Genomic DNA, 15,490 nt, shown 5'->3' with positions numbered 1-15,490 from the left:
ATGTATCAACGAGCATGAGTTCAGAGCTGAAAGACGAAGTATCGCTCAAAGACTTTTATTTCTACATCGAGTGCCAGCTTCCAGCTGCAGCGCGACCAGCGCCACCAAGCAAGAGCGTCTGCTGCCAGCGGCCAAGCGTGTGCCGACTCGGCTCATCCAGCAGTGGAAAGAGCCTGACCAGCCGCCCGTGAGCAAAAGAGTCAGCGAACCAGCGAAGAGCGTGATCGTTCGCATCTCCACAGAGAGAGCGCGTGCGTAGCTACTACAGCAGTGGAAAGAGCCTGCTGCTGCCAGCGAACCAGCGGCCAAGCGTGTGCCGACTTGACTCATCCAGCAGCGGAAAGAGCCTGTATCTGCCAGCATGAGCAGCCAAGCCGACGCCCTGAACAAGAGAACAAAGCAGTTCCTATCACCCTCCCCCACACTCACACCCTCACGACGCATCACCCGGCGTCTGCTTCATGAAGACACACAACACGCATATCGGGACAATCAAGAAGAGTGACATTCCAAGGTGGTGCATTAAATATCACCTGATCGTGAAGAACATTGCTGCCATTGAGTTACGTGGATAAGGTAATTTAGAAGAAACTCAGTCGTACATTTTTTCGTTTTCTTTTTAATGGCATAATCTTGCTAATGAATCCATTGACGTATACTTTTGCCTTTGGGGAATAATAATTGCTATGACCGCCCTTTCGCATGAATATCATCGGATGAACTTTTAAGGACTTTATTCGTATTTTCCATATGCTCGTGGTACCCAGAGGAAGTAATCAATTGTTCCTTTATCCAATTAACGTGATTATTGAGGGTTGAAGAGATGGATCAATGAATTGAACATCGCTGGTAACACTGTGCTGACAATTTCAAGTAGAAGAATTTGCATATTAGAGTGTTAAGGTTTTTGTTTAGAATAGCGTGCATGCATGTTTTAACGACTCTATCACCAATTAAGCTCGCGTTACGCGGTGGAATTAATCATATGTGCGGTTGCCAAACTGAAACAACGCAATCGTTGATGTTTGCTGGGTTGATGCTGTCTTGAAAATTCCAAGCTTGAGGGTTCGCATATAATAACGTTAAAGTTTCGTTTAGAATAAAATTGATTAACGCAGAAGTGGTTGCGTGTTTCTTTCCTGAAGTCCATGCATAATCTTATTTACAAGAACTGTATTCTGCGTTAAGATCTGAATTTGGAGACCTGACATAAACACACTAATACACTCAGTAAATGTTAAATCAAGAATAAATGTATTGCCGAGCGTTAATACGAAGTTAAACAACAAAGCGAGTTACACTGGCATAACTTCATACGATTAATTGTCTTATTCCGATTGACGATACGACTCTTGTCAGCGAGGCGGGGCCTAATTATCATAACGGCTTGAATTAGCATAATCACACCCACTCACATGAATTAATAAGATGATATCTTGAGTTAGCATAATTTATGCACACAATTACATCAATTAACACAATTTCGGATCATTACGTAATTTTCAAAATTTAATTAAATTTGTATTATTTTCATCAAAATTTTCATAACCGACATATACAACAACAGGTCCCTTCGGAAAAGGAGCTATATAGCTCAGTGGGACCTTACCTAGTAAAATAAAAAGTTTAGTTTAATATTTCAAGGAGGTCTAAATTTTGACTTAAAACCTTCGTGACTGCAGGAATTAATATTCGTGGTTCTTTCGGTAAAGTCACGTAGATAAAAAATTTATAATAATAGAAAAATGTAAAATAATAAAATCAAAAGGAGGTCGCTGGATTCGAACCATAAACCTCTTCCAAGAGGCGAACTAAATGGACGTGGTGGCAGTAGTGATGACACTGTGGTGCCACGACCGTGGAGCAGCTTCGCAAGTGTCACGATTGTCCACTACCCCCCACCCTGAGCACACACGCAGCACTTGCACCCACGTCGTCTCCTGGCGGGGGATTAGCTGGCACATCGGGTTTTAATCCGAAGGGCCCCGAGAGGGAGAGTCCCACAGTTTCCCGGTGCCAGGAGATTGGCCGACCCTCACAGGACAAGTTACATTGCAGTGCCCCTAAATTGGCTTAAAATTGTATGGGCGCAGAAGGAAAAGGTTGACTGGGCCAACCGCAATAATTTATGCACGACATTGGGAGAGGCTGAGGGTGGAATATTAGGCAAGAAGGGCAGACCAGTAAGTTAGAATTAATGAGCACGGGAGAACAATGGGTGAACGGAGCAACAGCACACTCTGTGGCACTCCATGTAGAGAAGGTCGAAAGGCACAATGGCGCAGGTAAACGCACGATTGGACGTGCCGTACGTCACCGTGGGCCTTTGAAGTGAGGGGATTAGGCCACGGTAGAGACGGTGGAGAGGGACGATGGTGCAGGTAAGCGCACGATTGGCTGCGCGGTACGACGTCACCCTGGGCCTTTGAAGATTAGAGAATAAAAAGAGTAGCCTAGGACGATTTTAGGGGATTTGTCTTCAGCCTCCAGGCCATCAAGACTCACTCCCTGCCGTCCTACCTCTTCGAGCCGCTCGCAGCATCCGTGTGATGCCAGCGAGTGTTGCTACGAGGCAGTGATAGGTAACGTTTTCTGTCGTCCTTCTCCAACTCTCACAGCGTCCGTGCGACGCCGTGAGTTACAGCTACGGGGTAAGTGGTAGGGCGTTTGAGTGACTGTGTTCGTAGGAAGAATTAGGCTAAGCTCTTCTCGCAAAACGTTCCCCGTCCAGGTAGTGTGTATTTGCGCCGTTAATAAACTTTAGTACGGAGTAATCGGTGCAGTGCGATTTGTGTGTGTGTGTGGGTGGAACCTTGGCGTGGTGTTGGTAATTTGAGTGTGTGCGAGGCGCACGCCTGGATTAAAACATAGACGGCCGCCGACGTGCAAGCAGCCATGCCGCGCGAGTATTAAGGCGGGGGCGGGGTGCATCAAACCCGCTCGCCGACGCTCGCGCATGTTTACACGCGCGCGTGTGTGTGAAACGAGCGCCTGCAGGGGCACGCGCGCTCACGCCACCGCGCGCGTTTTTTGTTGTTGTTGTGAGGTGGTGCACGCGGGAGTGTGCGGGATAACCCCGGGCGGTGGTGAGCCAGCCAGTGAGCTCTGTCCCTCAGAGGGCACTGGCGCGGGGGGGCCGATCACCCGATCGGCGGGGGGCCCGGCGAGAGGCGACCAACGAGGGGGAGGAGGGAGTGGAGGGGGCGGATATCGCGCCCCGCCCGCCCAGCGGGGACGGGGGGCGGGCGTCTATCTCCACGACACTATCGGCAGCACACACAGCACAAGATGTGTAGTTAATAATGGCTGAGCCAGAGGTGTCGGTCTTCCCCCTTCTCGCACCGCCACGTCCACCCACACGGTAGAGTAACACCACAGCTTTTTGTAATTGTTTTGTTATTTTCTTTGAACCTATCTACGTGACTTTACCGAAAGACGCAAAGAATATGAATTCCTGCAGTCACGAAAGCTTTAAGTCAATATTTAATTATTTATCAATTAAGCAATACATATGTTGCACTTCCAGAATGTTGAGTTCGGTTTCAGACTGGTGGCTACAGATTTATTTATTTCTTCGCTCCCTGCACGGTAGAGAGGGAGCACTTTGTTGCGGCGACTTCAAAACCGTGTTTATTAGCGCAGACAATTACAGGCTCTGCACACACAGGGGCACACGCTTCTTTTGGTGCTTCCGCCTGTGCTGGCGCTGCCAGCGCCACTGCCGCTGGCAGTTCTGCTCCTGCTGATCGCACCTGCGCTGCCGGTGCTGGCGCTGGCAGTGCTGCTGCTGCCGGGTTCCGCTGCTGCTGCTCGTACCAGTGCTGTCACGGCTGGTACTGCTGCTTCTGCTCGCGCTGGCAATGGTGGTACTGCTGCTTGTGTTGATCGTGCCCACACTGCTTCTGCTCCTCCTGCCGCACCCAGTGGTGTTCACCTGGGCTGCCTTTATAGAGGGTGCCCCCCCCCCCCACCCTGCCTTTGTCTTGGCCAGGACCGGTCTCAAAATCCTCTAGTTGTGATGCCTCTTGAGCAAAATGAACTCCCCCCGCCCAGACCTAGGGGTTTCACTGTATTGTCTCGCACACATTCTAAAATGGGGGTGGAGGACTTAGCACAATCCATTGTGCTACACGTAACTAAGTATAACTCAAAGCAAGAGTCAGGCTCCAACTAAGTCAATAGACCTAAATAATTGCGGCCCAACATTTAACAATATTAACACTGCAAATTATATCAATAACTATTTGATACTATTATATTTGCACACTATCACACTTATCAAACTATTAACAAATAAGTGTACCTATGAATCAAACCTGTAATGTTGACGTGCTGGCGTCACGATTGTCCCCCCGATACAGATCTCCCTCTCTTCAAAATCCTTAGGGAAGACATCTCATAGCATTAATCTTACATATTTGATTTGTTAAAATACGAATAGAAATTCAACCATTAGCTACATTTGCAAGTTCACCTATATCAGATGTATTTTATAAATCATAAATGTGTTAATGGTTATTTTATTATTAAGGATGGCAACAAATTAAATTTGAATAGTTAAGCAAAATCTATGCCAGCTCACCTCTTCCAGTGGTCACGTGACTCTGGCAACTGAGTCACGTGCCTTCCTATTCTGAGAGGTTGACGAAGGGCGTGGCCTATCCTAAGCCAACCGTGACCCAGAAACATTAACAAGGTTTAATAACCACTAATGACCTTGTACTGCAAATATATGCACCATCTATTTAGTAACACAACCACACCGGTTACACAAGGTAAGAAAAGTTAGACTGATAAGCCTCCAGTTCTTTGTCGCATTGGCTCGGGATCACTTTCATTAGGCAGGTTGAGTTCGACTTTGTAATTCTCAGGCTCACCTGTATCTCTGTTCTCCGGATTGTTGTCACCTTGTGTCTCTCGGTGTGGTCCTGTGTGTCTCATTGTGACTCACTCTGCCTCCATGTTTCTGTCCTTACGTTTATCTCTATCTCTCTCACTTTGTGTCTGTGTTACTGTCTCACTCTGTGTCTCTCTGTGTGTCTCTGCTTCACTCTCTTTGTCTCTGGCTCTAGGTCTCTAGTTAATAGTTGTTAAACAATAACACGCTAAATACCACGTCTATAAAAAAAAGAAATCACTCAGACATCACTGTGGCCAATAAAAAAATCCCTATTTAGATGCTTCGGCTGAAATTCCACGAAATAATGTAGAACTTAAAATTCCAAAACTGTTATGCTTCCCATGCACACTGAGTGTGGACTGCGTTGAGCGGTGCAGGGCCGATAGCCCAGGGGCAGCCGTCCTTGAGGAGACGTCTCGCAGGGAGGGCGCCCAGGCAACCACGTGGGAAACAGGCCTTGCCACAGCACCGTCAATGGTATCCTGGGAGGCTCGGCTAAACGCTCAGCCTTCTTCTTGGTGGTGAGTATCAGCCCCCTCACTATCTTTTCCAGCTATCTAGACGGAACAACCTCACTTGGTGAGTATTTTAACTTAAACAATTTTTCCAGGTGCAGGTTCTTCCAGCCCGGGGAGCAGCACGTGATTTCCGGGCAAGGTGCTGCCACCAAACCCAAGCACCGCCCCTTTTCTAGAACACTCTCTCCTTACTTCTCCCCACTCCCTGCCTTAACAACCAGGTCCTACTTGACTATCTGCTTCATACCCCAGACTGTGGGGGTGAAATGGTCGAAGCGGGAGGGGCTAGAAACGTCGAGGGCTTGCGACCTGAGTAGCTACCCATTGCAGCTATCACAGTGGTCTCTGCTAAAGACGACAGAGTTACCAAAACAAAGGGGTGGCACCCAGAGGTCGGCGACGAAGCGGAAGGTGGTGGTGAGATCGGTCCAATACCAAATTTTTATAAACGCGACGCATTGTCTGTTCACCAAAAGAATAATCTATACTTGAACCGAACGGACGTGGCAGTGGTCACATTGTTAGAGTAATATCTTGACAGACGGTCAGATGTCAATATTGCATAGAAGGAAGTTATGGTGAAGCGCGCCCCATCCTTCACTAGGCTAGGTTGGCGCGCCTCACGTTCCGCGAACGCCATGCACATGTGAACACCAGGCGGAAGGCCTGACGGAAGGCCCGGTTGAAAGCTGGGTAGAGGATGGGATTGAGCGCTGAATTCATATACGCGAGCCACGCAGTCGACTCCCATACCCAGGGTTCAGCCAAGAACCCCGTGAATGGGTTGAGCAGGGTGAGTGAGAAGTAGGGCAACCAGCAGGTGACAAAGGCCACCATGATTATTCCCAAGGTTTTGGTGGCACTTCGATCCCGTCTCTGGTCCGTTCTCTTTTCCGGTCTTGAGTTGATGTCGCAATGTTCCCATGCCACGGACGACACTGAGATGAGGTTGCGAACAGCCCGCGCCTGGCGCAGTGCCACCCGGTAGATGCGCATATACGTGACCACCATGACGAAGCTCGGAACGAAGAAGCTGCAGGTGGAGCCGGCTATGGCGAAGGGGGCATTCATTAAGAGGACACAGGCGTCTGGGCAGGATGAGGCCACCAGTTCCTCGATGCCCACCGTGTTCCACCCGAGCAGGATGGGGCCCACGGCCAGCAGGGCCGAACCCACCCAGCAGATTGCCACCAGGGTGGCCGCGCGACCGGCTGTGAGGCGCTGGTGGTAGCGGAGGGGGTCGCAGATGGCCGTGTGGCGGTCGAAGGCGATGGCGCCCAGGTGTGCGATGGAGGCCGTGCTCAAGAGGACGTCGAGGCACGTGTGCACCTTGCAGAAGGTTCGCCCGAAGAACCAGCAGCCGTACAGCGAGCGCATGGCGCTGAACGGCATGACCAGGAGTCCGACTAGAAGGTCGGCCACGGCCAGAGACAGCGTGAAGGCGTTGGTGCGGGTCTGAAGTTGTCTGCCGGTAGACAGACGGGAGGGCAAGAGTCGGGGTTGTTAGTCTTTGGGAAAGATGCAAAATACCTGGAAGGCTTAACTAGGACACGTGGTGAGCTGAAAGCCTCTCCCTCCGCCCTGCCTACTTCGTAATGCCCACGACCACTTGATCACTCGCCCCGCACACACAGAGAGTGGCTTCTTCGCTGACTCCTGTTTAATCGACAGTTAAAATTAAACATTCCTGGCTGAGACGATAATCACGTTACCAGATGTCTTTATAGGCGAGCTTTACTAAAAGTGGCGATCCTTCGGTACCGCTGCTCGCTGCCCCGTCTCGTTCTCATCACGTGAAATTTATAAATTATATTTAGTCTTACGCAACACGTTCAGGGGTTGGATGCCAATCTCGAGGTCTGCTGGCCATGAGAAGTCTTCAGGAGGTAATTCGTTGGGTTTTGGTATTCAGCCGGTGAAGGAGCGCAGATAATTGTAGTTTGCTATACGGTCTATAGTTTGGGTTAATGGAACAACAATGTATTCATACTCTTTGGTTCTATTCGGTAAAGTCACGTAGGTAAAAAATAAAACAACAAAAATCACGACGTTTCAACCACAACAAAAGCGGCCTTCATCAGGTGAAGGGACCAGACTGTCTCGAGGAGCGCTGGAGTGAAACACAGCTACGCTCAGACCGCGACCTTTAAGCTGTGTGCGAGGAAACAAGGTGCCTTGACAAAGGAATTAGCATAAACATTTGCATTTGATTGGCCGACTTAGCATGATGAACGGTGTAGAGGTGGTGTACATGCGGGTGAACATGCCGGTTGGCGAGGGGGGGAGGGGGAGTTTACCTATTGATGGTGTGAAAAGGGAATTTTTAAGAGCTGCGAAAGTTTGGGGTACCACTACTTGAAAAATATACTGTACCATTGAAATTAGTTTAATGTTTGGTTCGATTTAGAACATCTTTCCAATGGTTGCTTAATATGAAACCATCTTCTCGGTTGAAATTGTGGCTGTGTTTATAGATCTGAATTGCCTCGTGAACAAATCTCTGATAAAAACCCGTGGGTTTGCAAAGAACCTTGGTATCGGAGAAAATTATATCGTGATCACCCACAGCGTTGTAACAGTGATCAGCTACGGCAGAATAATTCGCTCTGCCGTGTTTCAAATCTGATTTGTATTCGCAAATTCGGTCAGAGACATGTCGCTTTGTCTCCCCGATATAGCAATCACCGCAGGTACAACTCAATTTGTAAACCACTGGGTACTGTAAGTCAAGAATGACATCCTTCACGGATGGGATCAGATCACGAATTTTGTGTACTGTATTGAACCGGACCTGGATCTTGTGCTTGTTTAGAATTTTGGAAATCTTTTAAGTAACGCCTGCTATATATGGTAGTGTTATGGTTTTGACCGGAGTATCAAGTGGTTGTTTCTGTATGGAGGGAGAAACAGCTTGGCGGATGGTATGGTCAGAGTATCCATTCCTTTTGAGGGCCAGGTGTACATGTTTTAATTTACTGCTCAGGTGGTGTTGGTCCGAAATGCAATGAGCCCTATGGTATAAAGGTTTGATGAGAGAATTCTTTTGGGCTGGGTGGTGGTGGGAATCAGGTTTCAAGTAGGAATCTGTGTGGGTGGGTTTCCTGTAGACAGAATGCCTCAATGAGCCATCAGGTCTCCTCTCAAACAGAACATCTAAGAACGGTAGCTTGCCATCTTTCTTCACTTCCATGGTGAATTTGATGGCGGGATGTCTGGAATTGATGTGGTGTAGGAAAAGGTTCAGAGCTGGGAGGCCATGTGGCCAAATGACGAAAGTGTCATCCACATATCTCTTCCACAGGGAAGGTCTGAGGGTGGAAGTATGGATGGCGTCTGATTCAAATTTCTCCATGAAAATATTGGCTATCATTGGTGACAAGGGGGATCCCATGGGGGTACCCTCATTTTGTTTGTAGAAAGAGCCATTCCAAGTAAAGTAGGTATTGTTGAGGCAGTGCCTAACCAGTGCAGGTGTATCGGGGTCTCGTCCATGTTGGACCAAATTTTCAATTATTTCAATGGTATCAGGTACTGGGTCCTTGGTGAACAAAGAGACCACATCGAAGCTGACAAGGATATCGTCAGGGGACAGTACAACGTCTTTGACCATAGAGACCAATTGGGCTAAGTTAAGTACTGCTGAGGCGGTCTTGCCAGTGAAAGGCAGCAAGGTATTTGACAGAAATGGTCTAGTCTATAGGTAGGGGAGTTGATCATGGATACGATGGGTCGTAGTGGGGTGCCTTCTTTATGAATCTTGGGAAGACCATAGAAACTCGCGGGTCTTGCAGCAGAAGGTTTTTGGGAGGGACGTTTAGTTGGGTCGATTAGGGAAGTCGAACTTGTGATGATCTTGTTGGTTTTTAACGCTAGGCTATTGGTAGGGTCATTTTTAATTTTTGAGTAACTTCCATCGTTGAGCAGATTCTGGATTTTGTTGTTGTATGAATCTTTATCCATAATTACAGTAGCGTTGCCTGTATCGGCTGAGAGGATGACTATATCACTTCTGTTTTTTAAATTCGCGAGTTCAGAGCGTTCATTTTTGCTGATGTTACTAATGGGTTTCTTAGCATTCTCAGAAAAGTGGCTATTTCAGCTCTCGCAACGTCTGCTTGGATGTGTCCTTCTGCTGCTGTATCTTCTCAGAATTCTAAACAGATTCTGTTTAAGGCCAGCCTATCTTTAATCTCAGAGAGGATAAGGCTACTCCGATTTGAACTCGATACTTTAGACAGGACTCTCCTACAAGCTCATTTAATGTTAACACAAAAAATGTCACCTTCTGATTGGAATCACGTAGACAACATGACTGCTTCTTCTGCTGATTCACTGTCAGTCAAATGTAAAGCTAACCTGATTTCTAAATTCAACCACCTATCAAAGAAGAACCCAGTTCCACATATAACAAAACTAGACGTCAACAAAATCGTCATTAATCAGAGTAGCACCCGATTTCGGACAATCTGAAAACAGTACTGGCTAGGGGACTGAATTTTGCTGTCACCCCAAAACACATACCAGTAGATGATATCATCTCTCAGGTCGATGTAGCCCTCAAAGGCGTAGGACACATCCAAGCAGACGTTGCAAGAGCTGAAATAGCCACTATTCTTAAGAATGCGAAGAAATCCATTAGTAACATCAGCAAAAATGAACGCTCTGAACTCGCGAATTTAAAAAACAGAAGTGATTATCATCCTCTCAGCCGATAAAGGCAACGCTACTGTAATTATGGATAAAAATTAATACAACAACAAAATCCAGAATCTGCTCAATGATGGAAGTTACTAAAAAATTAAAAATGACCCTACCATTAGCCTAGCGTTAAAAACCAACAAGATCATTACAAGTTCGACCTCCCTAATCGACCCAACTAAACGTCCCTCCCTAAAACCTTCTGCTGCAAGACCCCCTAGATTCTATGGTCTTCCCAAGATTCATAAAGAAGGCACCCCACTACGACCCATCGCATCCACGATCAGCTCCCCTACCTATAGACTAGCCCGTTTTCTGTCAGATACCTTGCTGCCTTTCACTTGCAAGACCGCCTCAGCAGTACTTAACTCAGCCCAATTGGTCTCTATGGTCATAAACGTTGTACTCTCCCCTGACGATATCCTTGTCAGCTTCGATGTGGTCTCTTTGTTCACCAAGGTCCCAGTACCTGATACCATTGAAATAATTGAAAATTTGGTCCAACATGGACTAGACCCCAATACACCTGCACTGGTTAGGCACTGCCTCAACAATACCTACTTTACTTGGAACGGCTCCTTCTACAAACAAAATGAGGGTACCCCCATGGGATCCCCCTTGTCACCAGTGAGAGCCAATATTTTCAGGGAGAAATTTGAATCAGACGCCATCCAGACTTCCACCCTCAGACCTTCCCTGTGGAAGAGATATGTGGATGACACTTTCGTCATTTGGCCACATGGCCTCCCAGCTCTGAACCTTTTCCTACACCACATCAATTCCAGACATCCCGCCATCAAATTCACCATGGAAGTGGAGAAAGATGGCAAGCTACCATTCTTAGATGTTCTGTTTGAGAGGAGACCTGATGGCTCATTGGGGCATTCTGTCTACAGGAAACCCACCCACACAGATTCCTACTTGAAACCTGATTCCCACCACCACCCAGCCCAAAATAATTCTCTCATCAAAACTTTATACCATAGGCTCATTGCATTTTGGACCAACACCACCTGACCAGTGAATTAAAACATGTACACATGGCCCTCAAAAGGAATGGATACTCTGACCGTACCTTCCGCCAAGCTGTTTCTCCCTCCATACAGAAACAACCACTTGATACTCCGGTCAAAACCATCACACTACCATATATAGCAGGCGTTACTAAAAAGATTTCCAAAATTCTAAACAAACACAAGATCCAGGTCCGGTTCAATAGAGTACACAAAATTCGTGATCTGATCCCATCCGTGAAGGATGTCATTCCTGACTTACAGTACCCCGGGGTTTACCAATTGAGTTGTACCTGCGGTGATTGCTAAATCGGGGAGACAAAGCGACATGGCTCTGACTGAATTCGCGAGCACAAATCAGATTTGAAAAACGACAGAACGAATTCTTCTGCCGTAGCTGATCACTGTTACAACGCTGTGGGTGATCACGATATAATTTTCTCCGATACCAAGGTTCTCTGCAAACCCACGGGTTTTTATCAGAGATTTGTTCACGAGGCAATTCAGATCTACAAACACAGACACAATTTCAACCGAGAAGATGGTTTCAAATTAAGCAACCATTGGAAAGATGTTCTAAATCGAACCAAACATTAAACTTATTTTCAATGGTACAGTATATTTTTCAAGTAGTGGTACCCCAAACTTTCGCAGCTCTTAAAAATTCCCTTTTCACACCATCAATAGGTAAACTCCCCCTCCCCCCCTCGCCAACCGGCATGTTCACCCGCATGTACACCACCTCTTCACCGTTCATCATGCTAAGTCGGCCAATCAAATGCAAATTTGTATGCTAATTCCTTTGTCAAGGCACCTTGTTTCCTCGCACACAGCTTAAAGGTCGCGGTCTGAGCGTGGCTGTGTTTCACTCCAGCGCTGTCCTCGAGACAGTCTGGTCCCTTCACCTGATGAAGGCCGCTTGTGTTGTGGCCAAAACGTCGTGATTTTTGTTGTTTTATTTTTTACCTACGTGACTTTACCGAATAGAACCAAAGAGTATGGATCCTTGCAGTCACGAAAGCTTTAAATCTAGAACAATGTATTGAAGGATTTCAGAGCCAGGAGGTGATATGTTTGGTCGCGAATGAGGTTTTTTTGTTCGTTTGTTCTGGACGTCTATGTTGTTCGCCAGCGTTCTTCTGGATCTGAGTGAGATTCCAGGATGGTAACGGCGTGATCCGAAAAGGTTGATCGGCGCTTGAGTCGGCAGCGATGGTGCTCGTCTTGCGGCTGCAATAACCGGCGAGTTGTACCCTGAAAGTATACAATTGGTGCACTGTTGAACGACATCTGATGATTTGGGGAGGGAGATGGTAGCCTTCTCGCGGACAACCTGGTATGTGTTTTCCTGACACAGTAATACCCAGATTTACGTCTCCACCTTGTACATCGTTTCGCAAATAAGCCATCATTTTATTTATGCCACGACCTGATTTGGGTCACCTCAACTCACACGTGGCTGACAGCATCATCCGTCCTTTCTCACGTCAGACTTCGCCTCCACCTACCCTTTAAATCGCATTAACGTCATTTCAATATTCGTTGTACATTTCAGGAACGCCTCGGTTTAAACTGGGGTATTACTGTTCATTCGGGGCGCCGTACTAGCGAGATGTTAACGACCTCGCCTGGTGTAGAGGAGGACGTGGGTTCGATTCCAACCTTGACGCCTGTATATTTGTAATTTGCATGTCTCTCGCCCTGTGGATTTTTTCTCCAGGTCCTCCGGATTTTCCCCATTTAGAATCGACATGTTTGCATTTGGCTGCTGTAAAATTTCACGTGATGATAAGCCAGTTCTCTGAGCTATCATTTGTGATGGCTAGGGTCGCTTCTAACTATAAGCAATATATCCTCAGTGGGCTGGTAAAATGAAACGTTTAGTTTAAACACGTTATCCCCTTTGACCCTCACCTGAATAAGGCGATGGAGGCCACCACGAGGAGGTTGCCCATGACCGTGAGGGCGGCGAGAGAGAAGCAGAGAAAAGCCAGCGCCCGGCTCTCCTCGGGGCCCAGCGACGGCGCGGAGCAGTTGAAGCGGCCATCCTGGCTCAGTGAGCACTGCACTGCCAGGGTCATGACCCCAACACCTCCTTCTGCCTTGACCTCTGACCGATAACCTTTAACTCCTAGCCAACCTGCACTTCACCGTTCACTCGTAACATTTCCGCCTTCACCCCAAACACGCTAACCAGTAATCTCTGAACCTTTCAACTTTTTAAGTCAAATTATTTCAGTGTCTTGAACAATTTAACTTTGATCTTTAACGTTTAACATTTCATCTTTAACCATTGACCTTCCACCTTCCACCCTTAACTTAAATTTTAACCTCTCGCTCCATTACCTTTCGACTATAAACGTTTAACCTTCTTTCCTATTCATCCCCTATTCCACGTAACGACTCAACCCTTATCTTGTCACCTTAGAACCACATACCAACTCAACCTTTCAATGGTAACAGTGAATATTTCACCAACGACCTTTCAACTTTAACCGAACGTTCACTTCGACCTGCCCGTGACCCATACCATGACCGCGATTCTGATCACGACCTGTTATGACAATAAATATACCCGAGTCGGATTCCAAATCAATTTGACTTGACCTTGACCCTAACCTCAACTTAGTGTGCTACCACCTCTACCAGGCAAGGCTTCCAGTAGTGGCAGCAGCAGTGGCAGCAACTGAAGTAGCAACAATCACATAAGTAGCGGCAGTAGCAGGGACGACAGTAGACGGAATGGCGGCAGCAGGAGTCGCAGCAGTGACAGCAGCAGCAGTAACAGCGACAATATCAGCAATGTCAGTATTAGCAGCTATAGTCGGAGCTACAAAAGTACAGCAGCAGCAGTAGTAACAGCGGCAGCAAGAGCAGCAACAACCATGGCAGTAGCGACAGCGGTAGTAGCAGCAATAACAGCAGCAGCAGTAAAACTGAATAAAAACAGTATTTTCTCAATCCACTGCTGGATGAAGGTCTCCCCAGGTTGTTTGACCATACTTCACCACGCGGATAGGTGCCGGACCAGTTCAGATATCACTCGCCACCGATGCTAGCCATGACCGGGAATGGAACCGAGGTCATCGCGTTCAGGGCGCAGTCCGCTAACCACTGCGCCACCGCTCCACTCCCGACAGCAAGAGTAGAAGCAGCAACGACAGTTGCAATCACAGCTTCAAGAGTCGGGTCTGTTGGGAAAGACAAGATTACAAAGTTAGTACTTTCAATGAGTGAGTGAGTGAATGAAAGTAAATGAATGAATTATTCCAGTTGTCAACAGGTGAGGGCAACTTTAGATAAAGCAAGATTTCGTCACCTCCTCTAAGAAGACTCGGGATTAAAAAGAAAGGTTAACATGGGGTGGAGCGGTGGCACAGTGGTTGGCGCATCGCGCCGCGAACCTACCCACCCAAGGTCGATTCCGTGCCATGACTACACGAACCCGCACTGATCCGCCACTGATAATTATCCGTGGCCGGGAATCCAACTCAGGTGGCAGGCTTCGCAGAGAAGCGCTCAAATCACTCCGCTCCTTCACTCTTTCCATTCTCTTTTATTTGCGAATTTACCCAGGAAAGTCCTAGTGAGCCCAAAGATGTTTGGCCAATGCCAGTTACATCTGTGAAAAAGAGCTTTAGAGCTCATCGGATTCCTCCAGCACAGATAAAGATTCTGATTCTGACACCGTCCGTGTATGTTTTAGTCACGGTGAGAAAACCGCAGAACCCGGAGGAGACCCATGCGGAACAGGGGGAGAGAATACAAACTCCAGACGTGTCGTGGTTGGGCACGAGTGGGGCGACCACTGCGCCACCGCTCTTCTCTTCTACCGGCGAGCGCGAGGGCCCGAACCAGGGGACGACCCTCCCCGCCAGTCTGGGACTCACCCCTCTGGCGCGACACGCGCTTTATCCTGCGTGACTGCCCACGTGACTGTCACCCCCCACCCCGTCTGTCCCCCACCCCCATGACACCTCCCCACCCTCCGCCCCCCGGGACTGATACTCCACCGCACTGCCCTCTCTACTCTTTTACAGCTCCCCTACACCCTTATCAACCGAGTCCCCCCCCCCACCTCCATGACTGTCACCACCCCTCCCCCGCCCATGACAGCCCCCCAATGTTAATTTCCGTCCTCCCCCCCCCCCGAGACTGACTCTTCAACCACCTCTCCCCCCTTTTCGTGACAGTCCCCGCCCGTAATAACTCCGCTACTCCTAATTAACTGCCCCCCCCCCTCCTCCACCTCTCCCGTCAAAGTTGCCCCGACTCGGAATGTGACAACCGCGCTAACTATACACGCACCTCCGATGAGCACGGTTGGCTACGTACGGTTCAAAAGAAGGTCAACATCCATA

The 15,490-nt window shown here is 48.0% G+C and overlaps 1 protein-coding gene across 1 annotated transcript; it reads right to left on the bottom strand.

Moving 5' to 3' along the window:
- Positions 1-3,153: 3,153 nt before the first annotated feature.
- LOC116944334 (trace amine-associated receptor 365-like) lies at positions 3,154-14,300 on the bottom strand. Its single transcript, XM_076068470.1, has 2 exons — positions 13,044-14,300; positions 3,154-6,883 (listed from the first exon to the last, which is right to left on the bottom strand). Exons 1-2 carry the CDS (start codon positions 13,208-13,210, stop codon positions 6,019-6,021), a joined length of 1,032 nt encoding a protein of 343 aa, XP_075924585.1. The 5' UTR covers positions 13,211-14,300; the 3' UTR covers positions 3,154-6,018.
- Positions 14,301-15,490: the final 1,190 nt, after the last annotated feature.

Source organism: Petromyzon marinus, chromosome 21 (assembly GCF_048934315.1).
Source record: "Petromyzon marinus isolate PM22_M1 ecotype Great Lakes invasive population chromosome 21, UKy_Petmar_22M1.pri1.0, whole genome shotgun sequence".
NCBI lineage: Eukaryota > Metazoa > Chordata > Hyperoartia > Petromyzontiformes > Petromyzontidae > Petromyzon > Petromyzon marinus.
Note: the sequence above shows the minus strand (reverse complement) of the source record. Positions and strands in the feature narration are given on the sequence as shown.